Below are 23,534 nucleotides of genomic sequence, written 5' to 3'. Positions count from 1 at the left end.
TGCAACGTTGCTAAACAATGACTAATATTGAAAATATTTTTTATTAAATTTGAATTTTTTTTAGAGTAGCTTAATAGTGTTGAAATATATCTAAATTGGATTGTTTTATTTTCTTATTCATGTTTGTAATTTGAAAAAATCTTGATGATGTCCTTTTCGTAAGAATAAATAGATTTGTGATTTTTACATTTTCAGAAAGATTATAGTAATCTAATTGACTTGAGAAATGAAAATTTTCTTACTTCATTAATATTTGCATGAAAATATTTAATGTGAAAATTGACTTAAGAAATGATAGGTACATGAAAACGTATGAAATAACTAATAATTTTTCAAAAAAGTATACATTATTTGTGTAAATAATGATATTATGGCAGTTTTACATAATATAAAAATAAAAACAAATATAAAACAAATCATGGCCCATGCATCGCACAGGAAGGGGTACCAGTTTATAAATAAACCTTCCGTTTTTTTATAACCACAAAATAACCACTTAATTTTGAGATTGATTTCAAATTTAAAATTATCTTTTTAATATATTATGGAAGTAGACTATGGATTATTGGAGTATATAGATTTAAGAAAATGGCGGGTCAATAATTTCATTGATGATCACGTACGACCCAAGGCGATTATTTATTATACATAGAATATTTGAATTAAATTGAGAAAGTGGGTTATTAATCGACACACATTACACAAAAGGTACATAGTTGATGATCAATACTATATAAACTGCAAAAAGAAAGAAAAAAGACAGAAAGCAAAAATAGTAAAGGCATGGAGGAAGAGAAGGCATACATTGCAGTGGTAGTGATACAATGCAGCTTCGCAGGCATGCTTGTGTTGTCAAAGGCAGCTATGTCTGCAGGGATGAAGCCTTCCATCTTCGTCGCCTACCGACAGGCATTCGCCTTCTTCACTTTGCTCCCCTTCGCCTTCTTCTTCTTCACCAGGTTTCATTTCGATTTCAATTCCACCATTAACATTTTTAATCTCTTTTTTTTTCCCGCAATAATAATGGATTTGATCTGCAGCAAGGGGTCTCCTCCTCTTACATGGAGTGGGTTATGCAAGATTTTCTTTGTTTCTTCATTTGGGTACTATATTATGATTGTAATTTTCGTCTTCATTATTATTTTTTGGATGAAATTAATTGTATACATAATTAGTGTATGTGAGACTGAGTGATTGTTGGGCAGATTGGCGTTGAGTTTCAATCTGAGTTTAGCAGGATTGGAGTATATTTCGGCAACATTCGGTACAGCTACTTTCAGCATTGTTCCTGCTTTCGTCTTTATCATGGCCGTTTGTTTAAGGTAAATCATTAAATTAAAACGAAACTATATAGAATAGATAAGTATTATCCCAACTCTAAAGCTATCGTGTGGCTGTGTGAAATTAATAATTAGTGAGAAGAAACACTTCCACTACAACAACTTTTGTTTGGTTTTCTTCTTTTCTGTTTCTTTCAATGCCATTTTCTTTTGATTAAGTTTAAATTCATTAAATTAATTGAAATGCCACTTCACGGGTCATAGAAACCTTTATTCGGGTCGGATCACTTGTCTCACCATTCATTGTGTTGCATATATAATTAATTAATTAAATCGTACCAAACTCTATTAGGACATGTTTATTTTGGTTTCATTTTTGTACTAATACAATTGGCCGGATTAGATTAATCAAAATCAATCGCATGCATTTGTAGTTTAATTTTAGTGCCACACCGAATAAAATCGCGCCAACACCCCCTGTTCTTTTTACCAAAAATTAAAGCTTTCAAAAATTATACCAAAATTATGAGATTCCAACCCTAATAATTAAAAATTAATGATATAAATAATTATTTATGTTGCAAGTTAAACGATCTCATCTTCAAATTTGAAATCTATGATAACATGTTGATGAATAGAGAAACTAATTTTTATAAAAATGTAGGATTGAAAGCTTGGACATACGCACATGGCATGGAGTAACTAAGGTATTAGGAAGCATAGTTAGCCTGTCCGGAGCGATGGCCTTCACCTTTTACAAAGGCCACGCGCTCTACCACACTTCAACGGCCCACCACCCCTTGGACGATAAGCCTCACTCAAAACACCAGTGGATTGTGGGCGCTTTCCTCGCCATCACTGGCCAACTCGTCTACGCTATGTGGTTGACTATGCAAGCTCCACTCCTCAAACAATATCCAGGCAAATTCAGGCTCACCATTCTGCAGTGTGGCTTCAGCTGCCTATCGGCAACACTCTACGTTGTCGCGGTGGAAAGGCATCCATCTGCGTGGAAGCTTCGATGGGATATTCATCTCTTATCCGTCGCCTATTCTGTATGTCAACTTAACTTCCAAATCTATCTCTTAATTGTTTATATATAGCTTCATTAATTAGTTCTGCAAAATGAGAATTTGCAGGGCGTGATAGTGTCAGGGATGAGTTATGGGTTGCAAGCTTGGGTTATTGAGAAAAAAGGTCCTGTTTTTACCGCCATTTTCAACCCGTTGGCGCTCGTTATTTCGGCCTTCTTATCAGCTTTTTTCCTCAACGAAGCTCTTCATTGGGGGAGGTTAGTGAATTTCTCTTTTCAACTTCATATCTTCATTTCCAAAAATACTATTATTTCTCATGTAGCACATTTAAGAAATTCAATAAATACATGCATGCAACCACAATATATATGATGACAATTTGTAATATGCGATAGAATACGACTTCACTTTATAGTGGGTCTCCAAACTAGCTTCATTAGGTTATTGCTAAGCCGGGTTTGGAAGTAGATAGAAATTTTATAATCAAAATTTGAAGCAAATAAGCCCAAAAATTCTGAAACAAAATTAGTAAACATCACTTTTTGACCAATCGATCAGAGGCAGAGCCACATGGAGGCTAGGGTGGTCTAAAGCCAACCTCTAATTTTTCAATTTTTTTAATAATATGTAATTGAACTAAAAAAAAGAGGTGGAACATAAGAGGACCCGTCACTCACCAGCTTCTAAAACATTTAGGAGGTGATTGGTATGGTGGAATGGAGGTGGGAATGGAATGGTGATTCCTACCTCCATTCCATTCCTATGCTTGGTATAGTTTTATTTTAGGAATCACCATTCTTAAGGGAATCATCATTCCTTTACATATAGGAATCATCATTCCTTCCCTCCAACATGGTATTACCCATTCCATTCCATTTCTAATTCCACCTAAATTTAGGTTTTGACAAAATTACTCTTATATATTTTGCACCCTCATCCCCAACCCCACCCCAGCCCCCTCTCCCCCCCCCCCCCAAAAAAAATATTTTTTTATTTTTTTTATTTTTCTCACCACCCCACCCCCCCACCCTCCACCCCCAATTTTTTATTTATTTATTTTACTCGCCACCCCCACCCCACCCCACCCATCCTTCATGATGCAGAAATGCGACAAAGATACATGCCCCATTGGTATTGCAACTCAAGAAGATCCAATTCTTAGGAAATTTGGTATAAAATCATAATAAATTTTTAAATTTTAGTTTTTCCCACAATCTTTCATTCTTGTTTCAAAATTCATGATAAATCATTTTTTTTTGGAATTTCCCACGATGACATATTTTGATAAAAAATTTAAATAACGTGGCAATACAATGTAATTACATGAAAATTATGTGACATGACAATCGAATTGCCCCCTGCGTTTTAACGGTGATTGATCCCATTAGAGCAGCGCTTGGGGCGGCCTTTAAAACGTGGAGGCATTTTGCTTTAGTTTTGAAACGTTGAGGTAGGTAAACAACGTCAACCCTGACGTTAGGGTGTTAAATGTGACAGGGGTGTCAACGTCGAGGGGGAAAGTGGTACTTAACCCTTAAATATGCCACATCATTCAAGTTCGGCGCCACGTCATTTAAAAAATTCGCCGAAAAATCACACTATGGAAAATTTCAAAAAAAGTTATTTATTATGTATTTTGAAACAAGAATGAAAGTTTGTGGGAAAAACCAAAATTTGAAAATTTATTAATGTTCTAAACCAAATTTACCCTAAAAAAATTGGGAGGTACGGGGGGAGGGGGAGGGGGAGGGGGGTTAGTGGGAGGTGGGTGGGGGTGGCGAGATTTTTTTTAGAAAATAAAAAAATAAATTGAGGGGGGGGGGGGGAGGGGAGGGGAGGTGTGGGGGTGGTGAGTAAAATAAACAAAAATTTGGGGGACGGGGGTTGGGGGTGGGTGGGGGTGACGAGAAAAATTAAAAAAAAAAAAAAAAAGATAGGGGGTAGGGTGGGGGGTGGGGTGGTGGGTGGCAAGAAAAATTTAATTTTTTTTTCGGGTGCATGTTTCTGTGTAGTAGTAATATGCATGGAAAATAAGTCAGTTTTTTTTTAAAAAAAAATTGATTAATATTCTTTTTTTTTCTTTTCGATTTTACCCCAGTGCATATTTTGGATTGTCCCTACAAATATAACACAAAATAGAGGTGGAAGAGAGATGCAAAATAATGCCAATTTGATAAATTATGATGTAAATGTTAATTTAGCAAAACAAAATAATTTCATTCCATTCCTAAAATTTATTTTTAGATACCAATCATAGGAATGGAATCAAACAAGGAATTACAATTCCATTCCTTTTGTATTCCTTGTGCATACCAAGCAAAGGAATCACCAAGGTTTGTCATTCCTTTCCTCCCTTCATTCCATTCCTACCTCCATTCCATTCCACCCTCATTCCATTCCATCATACCAATCACCTCCTTAGAGCATTACCACAATTAACAATTTGGAAAGATTTGCTCATGAAATGGTTAAAAGTGACAATTATTTAATTTTTCAATTAATTTATCGAATGATTGTGTTGACATTTATTTTACCCACAATTACTGTTTCTGCTGAGAGAGTATTTTCTACAATATAGATTCTCAAGAGTGATTTGCAAAATTGTATGCGAAATGAGTGAATGAATGACAATTTAGTTGTATAGATTTTCTCAATAATTGTTAATGAGAAGATCTTGCAATATTTTCAAAAAAAATTATCTCACCAAGTATCAATTCTCAGGTTATTTGTAGTGTATTTGATCTATTTAATGTATGAAAATAGTGTTTATTTTAATTACATTATGTTTGTTTTTTAAATTTAAAAAATAAACGGTATAGATTGCCCAAAAAGTTTGGCTCGAGGGCTATCTCATACAAATTCAGTCCCCTAGTAAGAATTTATGGCTCTGCCAATTGGGAGTTTTTTGAAATTGTCCCAACTTAAGCCCATCGTTTCAGAAAAAGTCCACCATGTCAATTCGATTTGAACTATTTTTAATGATGTTGGATGTCAGCGTCTCTGCGGAATTCGCCCTTCTTGTTCACTTTGTTTCTGATCACGTCGCCCATCAACTAGATAGTGATTCTGGAATTCGTCGCCTCTTTTTAATTCAACATGCGTCTATACCGCCACAGCCATGCCGACGTAGTTGTCGAATTAGGTGGCGAGGACTAGTAGATCAATGTGATGCGCTGAGTTTACAACGATGTACTCCGGCTCGACGGCGGTGACTTTCTCGCAGATTTCTCAGCATATCAGATTAAGAGGGTTTTTGGCTGAGCTTATAAGTAGGGATGTCAATCGGGCCAGCCCACCGGATTTTGGGTCAACTCTATCGGGTTTCGAGTTAATCGGGTGCGGGCTAATCGGGTTGAAAATTTTATCGGGTTATAAATTTTCAACCCTAACCCTAAACGTTCGGATTTTGGGCTAGCCCATCGGGCTAATCAGGTTATAGGCGTAAAAATAAAATAATTATTTGTATTTTGTTATTTTTTATGATCTAATGTATAATGTATAAAAGATACATAGAAATCAAAGATATAAATTATATAGCAAGCATGAAAAGCAAAAATATAAGATATTGAAGAACAAAAATCAATACTAACATATAAAATAAGTTGGTAACAATAAAATGTTCAACATTGTTAAAGAAAAAATAATAAAATATCCAACAATAATTTGAACTCATAGAATCAAAGTATCTTAAAAATACATAAAAGTGAAATTATGAGACTTTATAATATTTTGACATTTTTTAAATTTTATATCTAAAAATTTTATGTCAAGTTTTTGGGTTTTGGGCTAGCCCATCGGGTTAGTCGGGCCGACCCTATCGGGTGCCGGGTTAATAGGTTACGGGTTAGTCGGGTTGTATTTTTTATCGAATTGAAAATTTTCAACCTTAACCCTCTTGGATTGACGGGTTAATCGGGCCAGCCCATGGGTTTCAGACTGGATTGACATCCCTACTTATAAGCTCTTTAAAATAGCCTATAAGCAGTTTATAAGCTCCTTCAAAGTGTTTGCCAAAATAAGTTCTCAAAGAGCTTAATTATAAGTTGTAAAAATAAGCTCCAAGAGCTTATAAGAGCACCTCCAACCATAGCTGTAGGTGTCGACTCAAGCTGGCACCTATCAGAGGGCGGGCTGCCATAGTGGCGAGGCACGAAGGCGAGAGAAGGGAGTTTGAGTGCATTTCATGACCGTTGGCGGGAGCCTGGAGGTTTGCGCCCGAAATTAAAAAATAAAAAATAAAATCTGATTAATTAAAGGAAAAAGAGTTGTTGGCTGGAGTGAGAATGACCGTTGGAAATCAACAGCTCCTTTAATTTTTCATTTTAAAAAAAAATTAATATCTATATATCCTTATTCTTCACATTTTTATTCACATTTGGTCTCATTTTGGCTCGATTGAGTCCTAGAAAATTAGTGTAATTTTTATTTTTATTATTATATTTTAATTAAGTATTTTATTTTATTTTAATTAATGTAATGTTGAATTTTTTACTTTAATGAAATGTTGATTTTTAAATTAAAAGAGTAAAAATGAGATTAATTTAAATGAAGATTAATTATTATATATATTTCTAATTTCGATTTTGTTCAGTTCTGAATTACCAAATTGAATTTCTCCAAATATTGAAAAAAAAAATCAAATTGAACCAAAAAAATTGGAAAAAAAATCTAACCAAATTCAATATTTGGATTTGATTAGATTTGGTCATTCAGATTCAAGATATTTTGCGCCCAACCCTAATCCTAAGTTTGGATGTGTTGCAGTATTTTGGGATGTGGGCTGCTTGTGGCTGGGCTCTATTGTTTCTTGTGGGGCAAAAATCAAGAAACTCAAATTAAAGCTCAACAAGTTTTGGAGGATGACCATTCTCAAACTGCTGCGCCAATCTCATTCAATGGAAAGAGCCCATGAGCCTTTTTATTTTATTTTTCATTTTCTCCTATTTAATTTGTACTAGTAACACTACCACGTGCATGTGAGTCGTTATAGTTACATAAAATAACGAGTAATATTAAATTATACTCCCGCCATCCCATTATTTTAGAAATAATTTCTTTTTTAGGTTGTTCCAAGTAACATGACACATTTTTGTTATAGATTAAAATTAACATTAGATTAATTATCTAATGAAAGTCCATATAAATATAACCCTAATCTATTTTACACCAATTGTTGGGTCCCTTATTGATACTGAACTGGTGTATAGGGGGAGGGGGGGGTAATACACGAGTAGGCTATTTTTAAAAAATTAGAACTTTGAAACGTCTTTTTCAAACTGATGTAAGTATCGAAACTGATACTAAAGTGTGTTGACTGAAAAGTACAGTGTAAAGCGAGATCAGTTGAAAGAGGTGTAAACTGATACTGATGTTATTTCAGTAGGTTAAATTCAGTGTGAGGAACTAGTCGACTCACTGATAGTTCAAGTATGGCTTCAGTCAAATCAGTTTTATAAATTCAGATGAGTGTTAGAAATTTTACTAAGTATCCGAAAATTTATTAGTTAGATTGAAACACTTTCAGCGGAAACGATTTTACGAAATAGCCTTTAAGTGAAATACTTTGCAAGTTCTTAGGGTTTCTCTTTTCACATTAACAGTTTTTGTATGGATAAAGGTTTGTTCACAGTTAAGAGCAAGTAGAAACTGAAAGAAATAAGAACGCAAAGAGTTTTACGTGGTTCGGAAAAGAATTTCCTACATCCTCGGTCAGTCGATCACATTGACAAATCACAGGGCTTGTGCTTACGGGTGCACGGCAAACCTTACTTCTGAAACACAAGTTTCAGAGCCAACACACTGGGTTGGACTTCTCGCTCTTTCTTAACTCGAGTGCTGAGACAACATGCGTCTAGCTTACGGTGGTTAAGAATCTCTGAGTTCATAATGACGTTTCGAACTCTCTCTATCTCAATCAATCTTCTAACTTTGGTAGAAAAAGGGTGGTTGAACACTCCAACTATGGATTACTGAGAACAGGCTCTCGAGTAATCACTATCTAGGCTTAGGATAATGAAAATGTGCCTAGAAGGTTCGAAGAGAATTTTTGTATATCAGGTGGTCTGATATTTGACAATAGGTATTCTTTTCTTCGATTCAAAGATTTTGTTTAAGTGTAAGCTGAGTCTTGAGTTCGGCAGAGCTTCATCGTAAGTTCTTGAATCGGTGGTCGAAGATTGAGTCTTGAGCTCTATTTATAGGCAAATAGAAGGAATAGATCCGTTGGATGAGATCCTTCGATCTTTTCTGTCGTTTGACTTGTTAATTCAAATTCTGCTAAAGTCTTCGTCCTCTATTTCCTTTACGCCGAAAGAGGCATGGCTTTTCTGAGCTTAGGATATGGTGTTACAGTGCAAGGTAACATGGAAAGGAAAACTCTGCAGGTTGAAGGACGATTCACCATATCCTTGCATTAAATGCAGCGTGTACTGGAAGCATTGAAGTTGTCCTTTGATAACACTGATTGTGTTGTGCTTAACTCAAACTTCAGTCTGCATCATGCATTAGCAGTTCGAGGTTTCTAATCTGAACATTCTCTTCAGTTGTATTGAATGCTCCTCGACTAATCAGGTGTACTGAAGTGTTTCCCTTACACTTGTACTTCAGCATTTAATTCAGGTGCACTTCAATCCTTCATACTTTAGTCTTCAAGACTTCAGTTCTTCGGCTTTCAGTTGTTTCTCTTCAGTCCTTCAAACATTGGTGCTTTGATCTTCAGTATCCAAAGCACCGTCTTCAGTACTTGTGTTTTCAGTTCTTGCGACTTCAGCGCTTTGGTCTTCAGTCTATACTAGATAAATGAACTCCAACAGTTGAGTTCAAAAAGATTCTAGTCTATTACAATAGTATCTAGGGATTTTAGAATCATCAAAATAAATGGTAGATATTTCTTCTAATTTCCTAACACAAGCTTTGCAGGACAATTCAAATTGAAAATGTATATTGCTCAAGTTTTGCGGAACGGAGGGAATACATGACAATTTAACACGTGGAATTGACCAACTCCGATGCACACGTCTCATTTATGTTCACACAGACGATATATAAATTTGACATTTATTATCTTCTATCAATGCGTTAACTTAAGAATATGAGTTGACTATGATTTAAAAAATAATATAAGTTGACTAAATACTGCCTAATTATTCTTTGGATATATATATTGACACGTAGTACTAATCTTATTGTTTTCATATTTCAATGGACAACTATTAATACCACAATTAAGGTGATGGGGTTATTTTACGGAATGGCGTTCAGTAATAAAATCACACATCTTCCACCTCAAAAAAAAAAAAAAAAAAAAAAAAGTGAAGGAGAAATTTGATGTTGTTTTACGCATTATATAATTAATTGACGTTGAGTAATAAAATCACACGTCTTCCGCCTTTAAAAAAAAAAAAAAAAAAAAAAAAGAAGGTGAAGGGAAAATTTGATGTTGTTTTGCGCATTAACTATATAATTAATTGTAAATTCGATTGCAGATAATAAAATTTTAAATTTAATTATGACTTTTTCTCTAACATCGATCGTACCAATGGAGATTGGGGTAAATTCAATTAATTATTGTTTTGTTTAAATATGTACCTTTTATTTTATTTGTTTGGCAGGAAATTAATATTAAATTAAAATGTTATTTGTAAAAAAATAATCATGTGAAAGTTGAATTCTAATAGATTAATGGAAAAAGGTATAAACACGAATTAGTTTATTTTAGTTATTTAATTATATCTCTTGTTTTAGTTTACGGGCCTAGCTTATTTAGTTAGTCTATATATAGAAGATTTTTTTTATGTGTGTACAGTTGGATATGGATAAATAAAAGAATTAGTGTTTGTTGTATTATTTGGATATTCAATAGAGAATCAACGAAATTACACATGACGCAGAGTCTTGCTACGTCTGTATGATGATCTCTGACAACAAATCCTTGGCTTTGGTCAATGTTGTTCAGTGCTTCACATGAAGATACAATAGAATCCTTTCGCAATTCATCTATTTTGCTAACATAAAACTTTACCAGATGATGTAAAACATCGTCCTTGTTTCTCTAGGCATCCACAAAGTCCTAATGTGTATTTATTGATTTTAGTTGTGAAAGGAATAATGTGAAATACAAAGTCACAGCCGATGTTTTTCGTTTGCGACTCATAATTCTTTTGGAGATGATGCTTCATTTGAATAATTTGGATGCCGACGAGAATAAGCACATCTTTTATTTGTTATGCCTAACTCTTGCTTTACAGGGTGTTTGACTAAGCTTAAGCTTATTTTAATGAGCTTATAAGATGTACAGTTTCTTAAGAGCTTATAAGATAGAAAGAGAAATTTTAGTTAGTGTGAGAAAAATTTTGATAGAGAGAGAAAATTGAAAAAACATAAAACTAGAATGATATATGATGAAAATAAAAAATCATAGTTGAGTTTGAGTTATTTTTATTAAATGAGTGTTATAATTAAGATAATGATAAAATAAATTGGGGTAGAGGAACTTATTTTTTGGGGAGTTTATAAGCTCTTGGAGCTTATTTTTACAGCTTATAAGCTGTTTAAAAGCTTATTTTGCCACACACTTTGAAAGAACTTATAACAGTATGGGCTTGGTCTATTTAGTTAGTCCACATAGAAGATTTCTTTATGTATCTCTAGTTGGATTTTGATTATAAACAGAGTTTGTATCCTTTCTCTTGCGTTATTTCAGTATTCAATAGAGAATCAATCCAATTAAACACTTATAATTATCTCAATTTTTTTCGTGCATCAGTTGATGGAGAATGATGCTTGCATGCGTCCTAGATTCTTTATCCTATGTTTGAAAACACCAAAAAATGATGATTAGAATTTTGAATTTGTATTTATCAATTAACTATAATTAGCCAATAGATGTAATATAGTAATTAAATTGTAATTAACATGCATAACTTTTTTCTTTTATACTGGGCGTGTTTGATATTGACTAATACACTGTATTAGCTAATTTAGTACAGATCAGTCTAGTGTTTGGTATTATTTAGTAATAATGCGTGTTGTGGAATTTCTTGAAAGATGATCAACGCAGCAAGAACAGAAAAGAAATGAACACAAACAAGATTTACGTGGTTCGGATTTTTCAATCCTACATCCACGGAGAATAAACGAACCACTCTATTTCACTATGAACACTCAAGAACTTTACAATTATAATTGAGAACTCTCAACACTAGAAGAAGTGTATAGCCTACAAATCTATCAAGATTGCTATGTATCCTCACTCTCAACTAGTTTACAGTAATGGAAATTCTTAAGCAACAACTCAACAACTAATCTAGGTATTTAAACAAGAGAAATAGCAGTTGAGAAGATTTGAGCTGCGCGCTGACTTCTGGAATGAAGGAACAGATCCGTTGTATCTGTTTTAACTAATTTTATCAACCTAAAACTGAACTCCCTTAACTCTTGCATATTTGCTAACTGATCCCTCAGCTATAGACTAAACACCCTTGCATATTCTACCAGTCAGAGGGGAGAAAAGCCAGAGCAGAGAAATCAAGACGCCAGAGGAATCGAATGCCAGAGCAGCGAAATGCATCGCCAGATAAATCAGAGTCAGAGCAGCGAAATGCATCGCCAGAGAAATCAGAGTCAGAGCAGAGAAATCGTATAGACTAATTGTATGTAGATACTTTACTCACAATTCTCCACCTTATCTAATACAATTAGAATACACCGAGCTACCTGCATGGATTAGACAAACAACTTGCTCTTCTCAAGAGAGCTCATACCAATCAAAGAACAACACTTTTGGAACTTAACAGTTGGTAAAGATTTGGTAAGCATATCTGAAGCATTATCATCAGTTGACACTTTCTCTATCACAACTTCACATTTTTCAACTAAATCCCTAACAAAATGAAATCTAACATCTATATGTTTAGACCTCTCATGAAAAGATTGATGTTTAACAAGATGAATGGCACTTTGATTATCACAAAGAATAGAGACTACCTGTTGATTAATGCCTAACTCAGATAGCATACCTCTCAGCCATATACCTTCTTTCACTGCTTCAGTAACAGCCATGAATTCAGCTTCTGTAGTGGAAAGAGCTACCATAGATTGTAAAGTAGATTTCCAGCTCACTGCTGTTCCATAAAGTGTAAATACATATCCAGATTGGGACTTCCTTGTATCTATACTTCCTGCATAATCAGAATCAGTAAAGCCAACTAGAGCTTGTTCTAAATTAGTAGCTCCACCTTGAAACATAATTCATTTATTAACAATTGCTTTCAAGTATCTTAATACTCCTTTTAATGCAAGCCAATGTGGTTTTCCTGGATTTGCCATAAATCTACTTACAAGACTAACAGCATGAGCCAAATCAGGCCGAGTACAAAGCATAGAATACATGATGCTTCCTACCACATTTGCATAAGGAATAACACTCATGTCTTTAAGCTCTTCACTAGTAACAGGACATTGACTACTAGACAGCTTAACATGTTGAGCTATAGGAACCTGAGCAGCTTTTGCTTCATTCATATTGAATTTTAACAATACTTTCTTCAAGCAATCAGATTGAACAAGCATAAGTTTCATATTTTTCCTATCTCTCTTGATATCCATACCAAGAATTCTTCTAGCAGTCCCTAGATCTTTCATATCAAATTCAGCACTCAGTGATTGCTTTACTTTATCAATTTCAGTACTAGAACTACTAGCAATAAGCAGGGGCGTAGCCAAGGGGGGGCTAGGGGGGGCTGAAGCCCCCTCCCAAATTTTGAATTTTTTTTAGTATATATATATAGAGATATATGTTTATATTATAAAAGAAATTTGTTTTACAAAAGTTGATTAGCTTGTTATATTCTTCCATTTATAATTAATTTAAGGATAATTGTGTTATTTAAAACTATATAATTTATAAAAATATTATACATTATTATCACTATTATGCTTGTCTTTTAATAGAAAATGCCTAAAATGGATGGAATGCCCAAAAAAAATTTGTTTGCTTTTATTACTATGCTTGTCTTTTATTATTATTGATTCTAGCTTGTAATTTATTGAAAATATATAATTTATGAAAATATTGTTCGTTATTATTGTTATTATGCTTGTCTATTAATAAAAAAATGCCTAAAATGTACAAAATGACAAAAAAAAAAGTTTGTAATGTATTGAAATTAATTTGTAATATATTAAAACTATATAGTATATGAAAATGTTGTTCTTTATAATTACTATTATGCTCGTCTTTTAATAAAAAATGCTTTAAAAATACAGAATGTCTCAAAAAAATTTGTAATGTACTGAAACTAATTTGTTATATATATAAATTATATAATCTATGAAAATGTTGTTCTTTATTATTACTATTATACTTGTCTTTTAATAAAATAATGCCTTAAATATACAGAATGTCCAAAAAAAAAATCTCGGGGGCTACCGCCCCCGAACCCCCATGTAAGTTCAGCCCCCTCCCAAATTAATTCCTGGCTCCGCCACTGGCAATAAGCATATCATCAACATACAAGAGTAAGTAAACAACCACAGACTCAGCAACTTCTTTCAAGTATACACATCTATCATGCAATGTTCTCTTGAAACCTATACTTATCATGAATTCATCAAACCTTTTATTCCACTGTCTTGGACTTTGCTTCAGTCCATACAAAGACTTTTTCAAGAGACATACCTGGCCTTCACAGCCAGCTACTTCAAATCCCTCTGGTTGATTCATGTATATAGTTTCCTCTAACTCACCATTTAGAAAAGCTGTTTTAACATCCATCTGTTGCAATTCTAAATCTAGGTGTGCAGTTAGAGCAAGTATAAGTCTAATAGAACAGTGTTTAACAACAGGAGAAAAGATTTCATTAAAATCTATACCTTCTTGCTGAGAGAAACCTCTAGCAACTAACCTTGCTTTATACCTGATTACCTCAATGCCTTTGTGAAACTCCACCTTTTTCTTGTATAACCATCTGCATGTTACACATTTCTGGTTCTTAGGTCTGTCCACCAGGATCCAAGTCTTATTTTTCAGCAATGATTCTATTTCTTTCTCCATAGCTTTGATCCAGTGTTTGCTTTCTGGACTCTGAACAGCTTCTTTATAATTCCTTGGTTCTTTATAGCTTATTTCTTCAGCTACTGTGAATGCAAAGCTCACTTGATCTGCCTCAGAATATCTGGCTGGGGGCTTGATTACTCTTCTAACTCTATCTCGAGCTAAATGGTACTCACTAATGTCATCAGATTCTGCTACATGTTGATCACCATCTTCCTGCTTTACATCTGCTTCTGGTGCTCTTGGTATCTCAGTATCAGTAGCTGTACTGGTCTTATTTCTTTCCATATTTACTACAACTTCTGTACTCTTAATGCTGGTGGTGGATGAAGCTTTTAATGGCATGACATTCTCCTTGAACACCACATCTCTGCTGACTATAGTTTTCCCTTTACCAGACTCTATACACCAGAGTCTATATCCTTTTACACCTGTTGGATAACCCAACATGACACATCTTAAAGCCCGGGGCTCCAGCTTATCTTGCCTAATATGCACATAAGCTAAGCATCCAAACTTTCTTATATGTGAATAGTCAGCAACCCTGCCACTCCACCTTTCTTCAGGAGTTTTGAACTCTATAGCTGCAGATGGACATCTGTTGATAAGGTAAGCAGCAATAGTTACTGCTTCTCCCCAGAATTTAGGTGGCATCCCTGAATTGTTCAGCATACATCTGACTCTCTCCAGGAGTGTTCGGTTCATTCTCTCTACTACCCCATTCTGTTGGGGATTACCAGGTACAGACTTGTGTCTTTTTATACCTTTTTCTTTACAGAACTCTTGGAACTTCTCAGAGGTAAACTCTAAGCCATTATCAGTCCTTAGACATTTCAGTTTACACCCCTTTTCATTTTCAACAGCACTACACCACTCAACAAACTTGTTAAAAGCATCAGATTTTTGTTTTAGAATATAAACCCAGACTTTCCTAGAGAAATCATCTATTAAAGACATGAAATAAGAACCTCCACCTATTGTGGTGGTCTTAGATGGCCCCCACAAATCACAGTGTACATATTGAAGTGGCATAGAAGAGACATGTTTACCTTCAGGATATGGAAGTTTCTTACTCTTACTTAGTGCACATGCTTCACAGTTACTTAAGGTAGCATCATTAGAAACACTTAATATGCCCTGTTTTCTGAGTTCAACTAATCCTTTTTCACTAACATGACCTAATCTATCATGCCAAAGTTCAATATCAGAAGTGGAAGCAATTTCAGATTCACCAATAATAGTATCAGCTAATAGATGATATAAAGTCTGTCTCCTAATGCCTTTCATAACAATTTTTTCTCCGTTTAAAACATGTAAATACTCTTCACATGATTTAAACTCATAACCTTTCAACTGTAATGATCCAAGAGAGATTAAGTTTCTTTTTAGACTAGGAATATATCTCACTTCAGTTAGAAGCCTTACAGAATTGTCATGGAGCTTTAACTTGATTGATCCAATGTCTTTTACTGAGCATACTTGATCATTTCCCAGGACTACTGATCCCATCTCCTTCATCTGTAATTCAGAAAACCAAGATTGGTTAGGGCACATATGAAAAGAACAACCTGAGTCTAAAATCCACTTATTTTCAGTTTTAGAGGATATAATGTTTAAAGCTTCAGCTTCTTGAAATTCTTCAGCAATGTCTGCTGCATCTGAGGAGCCCTTTTGAGCTTGTTTCCTTTTCCAGCTGTAGCAATCTTTCTTGATATGCCCTGGCTACTTGCAGTAGTGACATTTCTTGTTTTCCTTATCATCATCCTCCTTCTTGCCAGATCCAGCCTTCTTATCCTTGAATGGCTTCTTGGATTTTCCTTTGTTGTACTTAGCTTTGACATTGAGGCTTTCACTTGCGGTTTCTTGCCTGCCATCAGATGCCTTTTGCAGCTCCCTAGATTTCAAGGCATTCATGACTTCATCCAGGGAGATAGCAGTCTCTCCTCCCATACAGCATGGCATCCCTCATGTTGTCATAGGATTTGGGCAGGGCACTAAGGAGCTGGATTGCCTTGTCTTCATCTTCTAGCTTTACATCAATATCAGCCAAATCATCAACGGCTTTATTGAATTCATCCAGTTGATCAGATAGATTCTTCTCCTCTGAAACTCTAAAGGAATACAGCCTCTTCTTCAAGAAGAGCCGATTTGCCAGAGACTTAGTCATGTAGAGGCTCTTCAGTTTAGCCCATACTGCAGCTGCAGTGTCATCTTTTGACACCTCTCTCAGCACTTTATCTCCCAGATGCAGGATGATAGTGCTATGAGCCTTCTTTTGCATTTCAGCGAACTTCACCCTTCCATCTCCTTCTTTAGGTGCCTTCTTTGTGGTAAGAACATCATCAAGGCCCTGTTGTATGAGAACGGCCCTCATTTTCATTCTCCACGGGGAGAAATCATTCTTCCCTGTGAATTACTCGGTGTCGAGCAATCGACATTTGGTAGATCTCCAGTCTTGAGATTCAGCACGTCGTAGTAGTGAAAAGAATGGCGATTCCTCCACCGATCAAGAACTCCTCCGAGTCAGATTTCCTCCGATTCAAATCTAAAACAATTGGTGTGCGTCGATCTTCCTCTTCCCACAGACGGCGCCACTTGTTGTGGAATTTCTTGAAAGATGATCAACGCAACAAGAACAGAAAAGAAATGAACACAAACAAGATTTACGTGGTTCGGATTTTTCAATCCTACATCCACGGAGAATAAACGAACCACTTTATTTCACTATGAACACTCAAGAACTTTACAATTACAATTGAGAACTCTCAACACTAGAAGAAGTGTATAGCCTACAAATCTATCAAGATTGCTATGTATCCTCACTCTCAACTAGTTTACAGTAATGGAAATTCTTAAGCAACAACTCAACAACTAATCTAGGTATTTAAACAAGAGAAATAGCAGTTGAGAAGATTTGAGCTGCGCGTTGACTTCTGGAATGAAGGAACAGATCCGTTGGATCTGTTTTAACTAATTTTATCAACCTAAAACTGAACTCCCTTAACTCTTGCATATTTGCTAACTGATCCCTCAGCTATAGACTAAACACCCTTGCATATTCTACCAGTCAGAGGGGAGAAAAGCCAGAGCAGAGAAATCAAGACGCCAGAGGAATCGAATGCCAGAGCAGCGAAATGCATCGCCAGAGAAATCAGAGTCAGAGCAGCGAAATGCATCGCCAGAGAAATCAGAGTCAGAGCAGCGAAATGCATCGCCAGAGAAATCAGAGTCAGAGCAGAGAAATCGTATAGACTAATTGTATGTAGATACTTTACTCACAATGCGGATGACCCGATTTAATCCCACGACCCAGTATTATTAATCCAGATTTCTTAGGATTCATAATACCACCCCCCTAGGATTAACTTAAACCAAGATATTCTGTATTTAGCCATGATAGCAAACACCAACTTAGTATTAATAATCTGTCATTATCCACGCTAAATATCCTGGTTACAAATTATCCTACATAATCCTTTAATGAAAATCAAACGAGCTCTAAAGTTGTATTAATACGCATGTACTATTCCATGTCAAAAAAAATAATACGTATCTACTATTAGAGTCCCCTAGTCTTTTTGATAGAATTGGAGTCCCCTAGTTAAAACTTAAAATGTTCATAAAATATTCATGAAATAAAATGTTTGATTTTGAAAAACTGACCGATTGTGTGCATGTTCAATGAATTCATTTAAGTGCATAAATTAAATTAAGTTCATGGATCTAATTAATGGCATAGAAAAATGAAAACACATCAAATTTATATTGATAATATATTAAAGGATGAATTTTTAAAATTGTAAATAGTTATTAGGGACATTTAAGGTAAAATATACTTTTAATAATAAAATTATGACTAATTTATCCACGTTGATCCGGATCAAATTGATCCAAATTAAAAGGATTTATCCTAAATAAAATCACTTTATATAAAACTTTTAACTAAAATATGGTGGGCGAATAATTTCATTAGTGATCATGATGATCTAAGGCGATCATTTATTACACATAGAAGTTTTAAATTAAATAGAAAAAGTGGGTTCTGAATCAGCACACATTGCACAAAATGAATACTATATAAACTGCAAACAGAAAGAAAAAAAAAAAAAAGGAGAATAGTAAAAGCATGGAGAAAGAGAAGGCGTATATTGCAGTGATAGTATTGGAGTGCGGCTATGCAGGCATGATGGTGTTATCTAAGGCAGCTATGTCTGCAGGGATGAAGCCTTCTGTCTTCGTCGCCTATCGACAGGCATTCGCCTTCTTCTCTTTGCTCCCCTTCGCATTCTTCTTCTTCACCAGGTTTCATTTCAATTTCTATATTCACCATTAACATTTTTAATCTTTCTTTCTTTCTTTTTTCCCCGCAATAATAATGGATTTGATCTGCAGCAAGGGGTCTCCTCCTCTTACATGGAGTGGGTTATGCAAGATTTTCTTTGTTTCTTCATTTGGGTACTATATTATGATTGTAATTTTTGTTCATTATTATTTTTTTTTGGATTAAATATTATATATAATTATTAGTGTCTGACTGAGTGATAGTTGCGCAGATTGGCGTTAAGTTTCAATCTGTGTATCGCAGGATTGGAGTATATTTCGGCAACATTTAGTACAGCTACTTTTTGCATTGTTCCTGCTTTGGTCTTTATCATGGCTGTCTGTTTAAGGTAAATCATTAAACAAAAACGAAATTATATATATATATATATAGGGTGTGGTTCTAGAGAGAACTACCAGGATTCGAACCCAGGATCTGCATTCATCCAACAAGATAATGCATCCACCGTAAATCTTGATGTTCGAATGAATGAAAATGGTTATCTCTTCTTCTTTTATTTAGTGGCTCTTTCTTGAACCTCTCCTTATATATATATATAAGAGTGGGCTCCGATGAGACCTTTATTTTTCGTGAGACCCTTATTTTTCAATGAATAAGACATATATATTTATGAACAATGATATACTGATGAATAACAAAATTTAAGAGATTGGTAATAAATAAGACATATATACTGATGAACAATATCGTCTATACCAATGAATAATGAAATTTAAAATATTTCGCTCACTCTAGGATTCGAACCCAGAGAAAAAAATTCGTCATCTAGATATAATATTAGCCATAGAATTGATAAAATAAACGTAAAAGATTGTGTCTAAGATCTCACTAAAAATAGGGGGTCTTATTGGAGCTAGGGCTGTAAACGAGCCGAGCCGAGCCGAATACAAGCAGGCTCGAGCTCGGCTCGTTTAAATATTCGGGTGTTTGAGCTCGGCTCGAGCTCGATTCGAGCTTTTATCTTGATGATCGAGCTCGGCTCGTCACCCACATACCAAGCTCGACCTCGGTTCGAGTTCGGCTCGGGTGATGCTCGATAATGTCGAATTCGAGTTTGAGCTCGAGCTCGGCTCGTTAGATGTTCGTATATATGATGTTCAAGCTCGAATTTGTTATAAATTTAAGAAAATCTTCTTAATTAATACTCCATCCGTCCCCAAAATAAGTTCCTCTTTGGGGACGGCACGGGTTTTAAGGAAAAGTGGTAAAGTGTATTAATAGTGAAGAAAAATATGTTATAATTAGTATTGGAAGTTGTGAAAATGTGAAAAAGTGTTATAAGTAGTATTGGGAGTGGTGAAAAAGTGAAAAGTAAGAATAAATAAAGTATTATTAGTGATGGGGTAGTTGTCCAAAAATGGAAAAAAAGAAAGAGGAACTTATTTGGGGGACGTCCCAAAATGGAAAAAGAGGAACTTATTTCAGGGACGGAGGGAGTATGTTATTCGAGTTCGTGTTCGACTCGTTTAAGGCTCGTGTACTAACTCGATTGAAGGCTCGACTGAAGGTTCGTGAACAGGCTCGCGAACATGTTCGCGAACAATCGAATTCGAACATGTTCGCGAGCTCAACGAGCCGAGCACTGTCAGCTCGAGCTCGGCTCGATAAAAATTTCGAGCTCGAAATCAGGCTCGAGCTCGGCTCGTTTATTATCGAATCGAGCTCCGAACGAGCTTTTTTCGAGCCGAATCTCGAATAGCTCGCGAGTAGCTCTGTTCATTTATAGCCCTAATTGGAGCGCTCCCCTATATATATATATATATATATATATGGGCGCGCTCCAGTGAGATCCCATATTTTTCGTGAAACACTAGGACAATGTCGTATATAAATATATATATACTGAGACCCCTATATATATATATATATATATATATATATATATATATATATATATATATATATATATGGGCGCGCTCCAGTGAGACCCCATATTTTTCGTGAAACACTTGGACAATGAATAAGACATATAATACTAATGAGCAAAACGTATATCTAATGAATAAAATGTATATACTGATGAAAAATCAAATTTAAAAAATTCGTAATGAATAAAACATATATACTGATGAACATGGCCGTATATACTGATGAACAATGCAGTATATACTGATGAATAACAAAATTTAAAATATTATGCTCCCTACAAGATTCGAACCCTGCGAAAAAAATCACCCTCCAGATACAATATCAGCCATAGGATTGATAAAATAAACGCACCAGATCGTACCCTAGATCTCACTAAAATTAGGGGGTCTCATCGGAGCGGCCCCCTATATATATATATATATAGGAATGGGATCATGTAGATCCTCTATGCTTATAATAGATCCATAGATCCAAATCTAGACCACACATTTATGACATGTGGCGCATCAAGATGGTGACACGTGGCAAGGAGTTTCCAAGCTTTATGTGAAACTTTATGCATTTTTATATGAAAGTTCATGCATTCTCGTATGAAACTTTATGCATCTAAAATATACCTATTTTGAGAAAATCTATTTTTTTTTAATTTCGAAAATTACATTCCAATTTTACCCCTCTCCAGATTTTGCCTTGAAATGCCTTGCCACGTGTCACCATCTTGATGCGCCACATGTCATAAATGTGTGGTCTAGATTTGAATCTACGGATCTATTATAAGCATATGGATCCACATAAACCCAACCCTATATATATATATATATATATATATATATGGAGTGGAGGCATTGCAGATATCAATCCCAATAATTAATTATTAATAATATAAATTAATTAAATACAAAAAATAAATAAATATTTTTGTTGTAAGTTAAACGATCTGATCTTCAAATTTAAAATTTATGATAATATGTTGATGAACAGAGAAAGTATTTTCTATGAAAAATCTAGGATTGAAAGCCTAGAGATAAGGAAGTGGCATGGAGTAGCTAAGGTATTGGGAAGCATAATTAGCGTGTCCGGAACCATGGCATTGACCTTCTACAAAGGCCACGCTCTCTACCACACTTCAACTTCAACAACCCACCACCCTTTTGACGATCAGCCTCACTCAAAACACCAGTGGATCAAGGGTGCTCTCCTCTCCATCGCCGCCCAATTCTTGTACGCGATGTGGCTCATTATGCAGGCTCCACTCCTCAAACAATATCCGGGCAAATTCAGGCTCACTATTATACAGTGTGGCTTCAGCTGCCTCTCGACAACGATCTACGCTGTGGCGATGGAGAGGCATCCATCCGCGTGGAGGCTACGATGGGATATTAATCTCTTATCGGTCGCTTATTCTGTATGTCAATTTTCGAAACCCATCTCTCAATTGTTTAGTTTCTTGATTAACTGTAAAGAATGGGAATTTGTAGGGTGTGATAGTAACAGGAATGAGTATTTGGTTGCAAGCTTGGGTTATAGAGAAGAAAGGTCCTGTTTTTGCTGCCATTTTCGACCCGTTGGGGCTCCTTATTGCGGCCATCTTATCAGCTATTTTCCTCAACGAAACTCTTCACTGGGGGAGGTTAGCGCATTTCTCTCTTCCATTGTTTAGTGCTAATAATGATAGTTAATTGTATTTTGAATGGAGAAATGGACTATCATGTAATAAAAAGTTTTTTTAAAAAAAAAAAAAAGATTAATTTTTGTGAACATTTCAAAATGATAAAAAATGACTACTTTTTTGTCAACAGATAAAGTATTATTTTTCAGTTAGCAACTTTAAGGAATCCTATATATAGAATACGACTTTACATAATAGGAGTAAGTTATTGCTAAGCCCGGTGGGGAAGTTCATTGAATAGACTCTTCAAAAAAGTAAAATAATATATAGATTGAATAGAAGTATTTCATAAGTTATCAACTTATATGAAAATCGATTTGGCATGTCATGCAATTACTTTGGATAGGGATCGATATACAGATTTCCGTATGAAATGTTGCTAATATGGAACCAAAATTCGAATTTAAGTCTATTTTGTTTATAAATCTTTCGAATTGTTAGTAATTTTATAATCAAAATTGGAACCGAACAAGCTTAAAAAATTCGAAACAAAATTATTCTTTATTGATTTTATTTTAATATTAGAATTCAATTAAGTATATAAACTCAATATTATATATATAATTCAAATTTCGATTTTATTCAAGTTTAAAATGCCAAACTGAATCTATCTGAATTTAAAAGAAAAATATAGATAAAAATTTGAATTGAATCTAATAATTAAAAAGATCTAACCGAATTCAATATTTTGATTTAATTATTAGATTCATAACATTTTATTGGTCCTAATCCTAAATTTGGATGTGTTACAGTGTTTTGGGCTGTGGGTTGATTGTGGCTGGACTCTATTATTTCTTGTGGGGCAGAAATCAAGAAGCTCATATTAAAGCCCAACAAAATTTGGAGAATATCCACATTGAGACTACCGCGCCAATATCACTTGATGGAAAAAGCCCATGACCATATTTATTTGATTTCATTTTCTTTCTTGTAATAGTTCGTCTGTCAGTGCCATGTACGAAGAACCATCGCAATTGAATGATATGTTAATCAAATAAATATAAAAGTTTCAGAAAATCAAAAAATAAATATCAAATTATGTATTTAGAAAATAAAATATCCACATCAATTAATAAAGAACCTAAATCTAAAAGCACATAAAATTTTGAATTTGAATAAAGTATAATGATAAATATAATTAATATTAATAAATAATTTAAATGTATTATGTATAATATTAAGATAAATACGAAGTAAAATTATATTTAATTATGAAAAAGTAATATCAGGTATTGTATTTATATGTTCTATATTTATTTGATTTCAAATATTTAAACTTTTACAGATT

At 34.5% G+C, this 23,534-nt stretch overlaps 2 protein-coding genes across 7 annotated transcripts; both read left to right on the top strand.

The window, feature by feature from the left end:
* The first annotated feature begins 620 nt into the window (after positions 1-620).
* LOC131011741 (WAT1-related protein At1g43650-like) lies at positions 621-7,350 on the top strand. 3 transcript variants are annotated; one of them, XM_057939565.1, is made up of 6 exons: positions 621-959; positions 1,041-1,103; positions 1,206-1,322; positions 1,945-2,335; positions 2,420-2,571; positions 5,310-5,820. In XM_057939565.1, exons 1-6 carry the CDS (start codon positions 784-786, stop codon positions 5,524-5,526), a joined length of 1,116 nt encoding a protein of 371 aa, XP_057795548.1. In that variant the 5' UTR covers positions 621-783; the 3' UTR covers positions 5,527-5,820. The 3 variants fall into 3 exon arrangements, with proteins under 3 accessions (XP_057795548.1, XP_057795550.1, XP_057795549.1); XM_057939567.1 differs by having other exon boundaries at positions 629-959; positions 5,431-5,820; XM_057939566.1 differs by lacking the exon at positions 5,310-5,820 and adding an exon at positions 7,079-7,350 and having other exon boundaries at positions 634-959.
* Positions 7,351-18,418: 11,068 nt separating this feature from the next.
* LOC131011740 (WAT1-related protein At1g43650-like) lies at positions 18,419-23,275 on the top strand. Of its 4 annotated transcripts, none has more exons than XM_057939562.1 (6): positions 18,419-18,668; positions 18,759-18,821; positions 18,920-19,036; positions 21,586-21,982; positions 22,056-22,207; positions 22,999-23,275. In XM_057939562.1, exons 1-6 carry the CDS (start codon positions 18,493-18,495, stop codon positions 23,144-23,146), a joined length of 1,053 nt encoding a protein of 350 aa, XP_057795545.1. In that variant the 5' UTR covers positions 18,419-18,492; the 3' UTR covers positions 23,147-23,275. The 4 variants fall into 4 exon arrangements, with proteins under 4 accessions (XP_057795545.1, XP_057795544.1, XP_057795546.1 ...); XM_057939561.1 differs by having other exon boundaries at positions 18,441-18,668; positions 21,559-21,982; XM_057939563.1 differs by lacking the exon at positions 18,920-19,036 and having other exon boundaries at positions 18,443-18,668.
* Positions 23,276-23,534: the final 259 nt, after the last annotated feature.

Source organism: Salvia miltiorrhiza, chromosome 2 (genome assembly GCF_028751815.1).
Source record: "Salvia miltiorrhiza cultivar Shanhuang (shh) chromosome 2, IMPLAD_Smil_shh, whole genome shotgun sequence".
Classification (NCBI taxonomy): Eukaryota; Viridiplantae; Streptophyta; class Magnoliopsida; order Lamiales; family Lamiaceae; genus Salvia; species Salvia miltiorrhiza.
This window is presented reverse-complemented; position numbering and strand designations above follow the sequence as displayed.

Coding starts and splice junctions, on each gene's coding strand:
- LOC131011740 (XM_057939561.1), top strand. CDS start 18,493: ATGGAGAAAGAGAAGGCGTATATTGCAGTGATAGTATTGGAGTGCGGC. Junction 18,669..18,758: donor GCATTCTTCTTCTTCACCAG/GTTTCATTTCAA, acceptor TTTGATCTGCAG/CAAGGGGTCTCCTCCTCTTA. Junction 21,983..22,055: donor TCTTATCGGTCGCTTATTCT/GTATGTCAATTT, acceptor GGGAATTTGTAG/GGTGTGATAGTAACAGGAAT.
- LOC131011741 (XM_057939565.1), top strand. CDS start 784: ATGGAGGAAGAGAAGGCATACATTGCAGTGGTAGTGATACAATGCAGC. Junction 1,323..1,944: donor ATCATGGCCGTTTGTTTAAG/GTAAATCATTAA, acceptor ATAAAAATGTAG/GATTGAAAGCTTGGACATAC. Junction 2,572..5,309: donor GAAGCTCTTCATTGGGGGAG/GTTAGTGAATTT, acceptor GTTGGATGTCAG/CGTCTCTGCGGAATTCGCCC.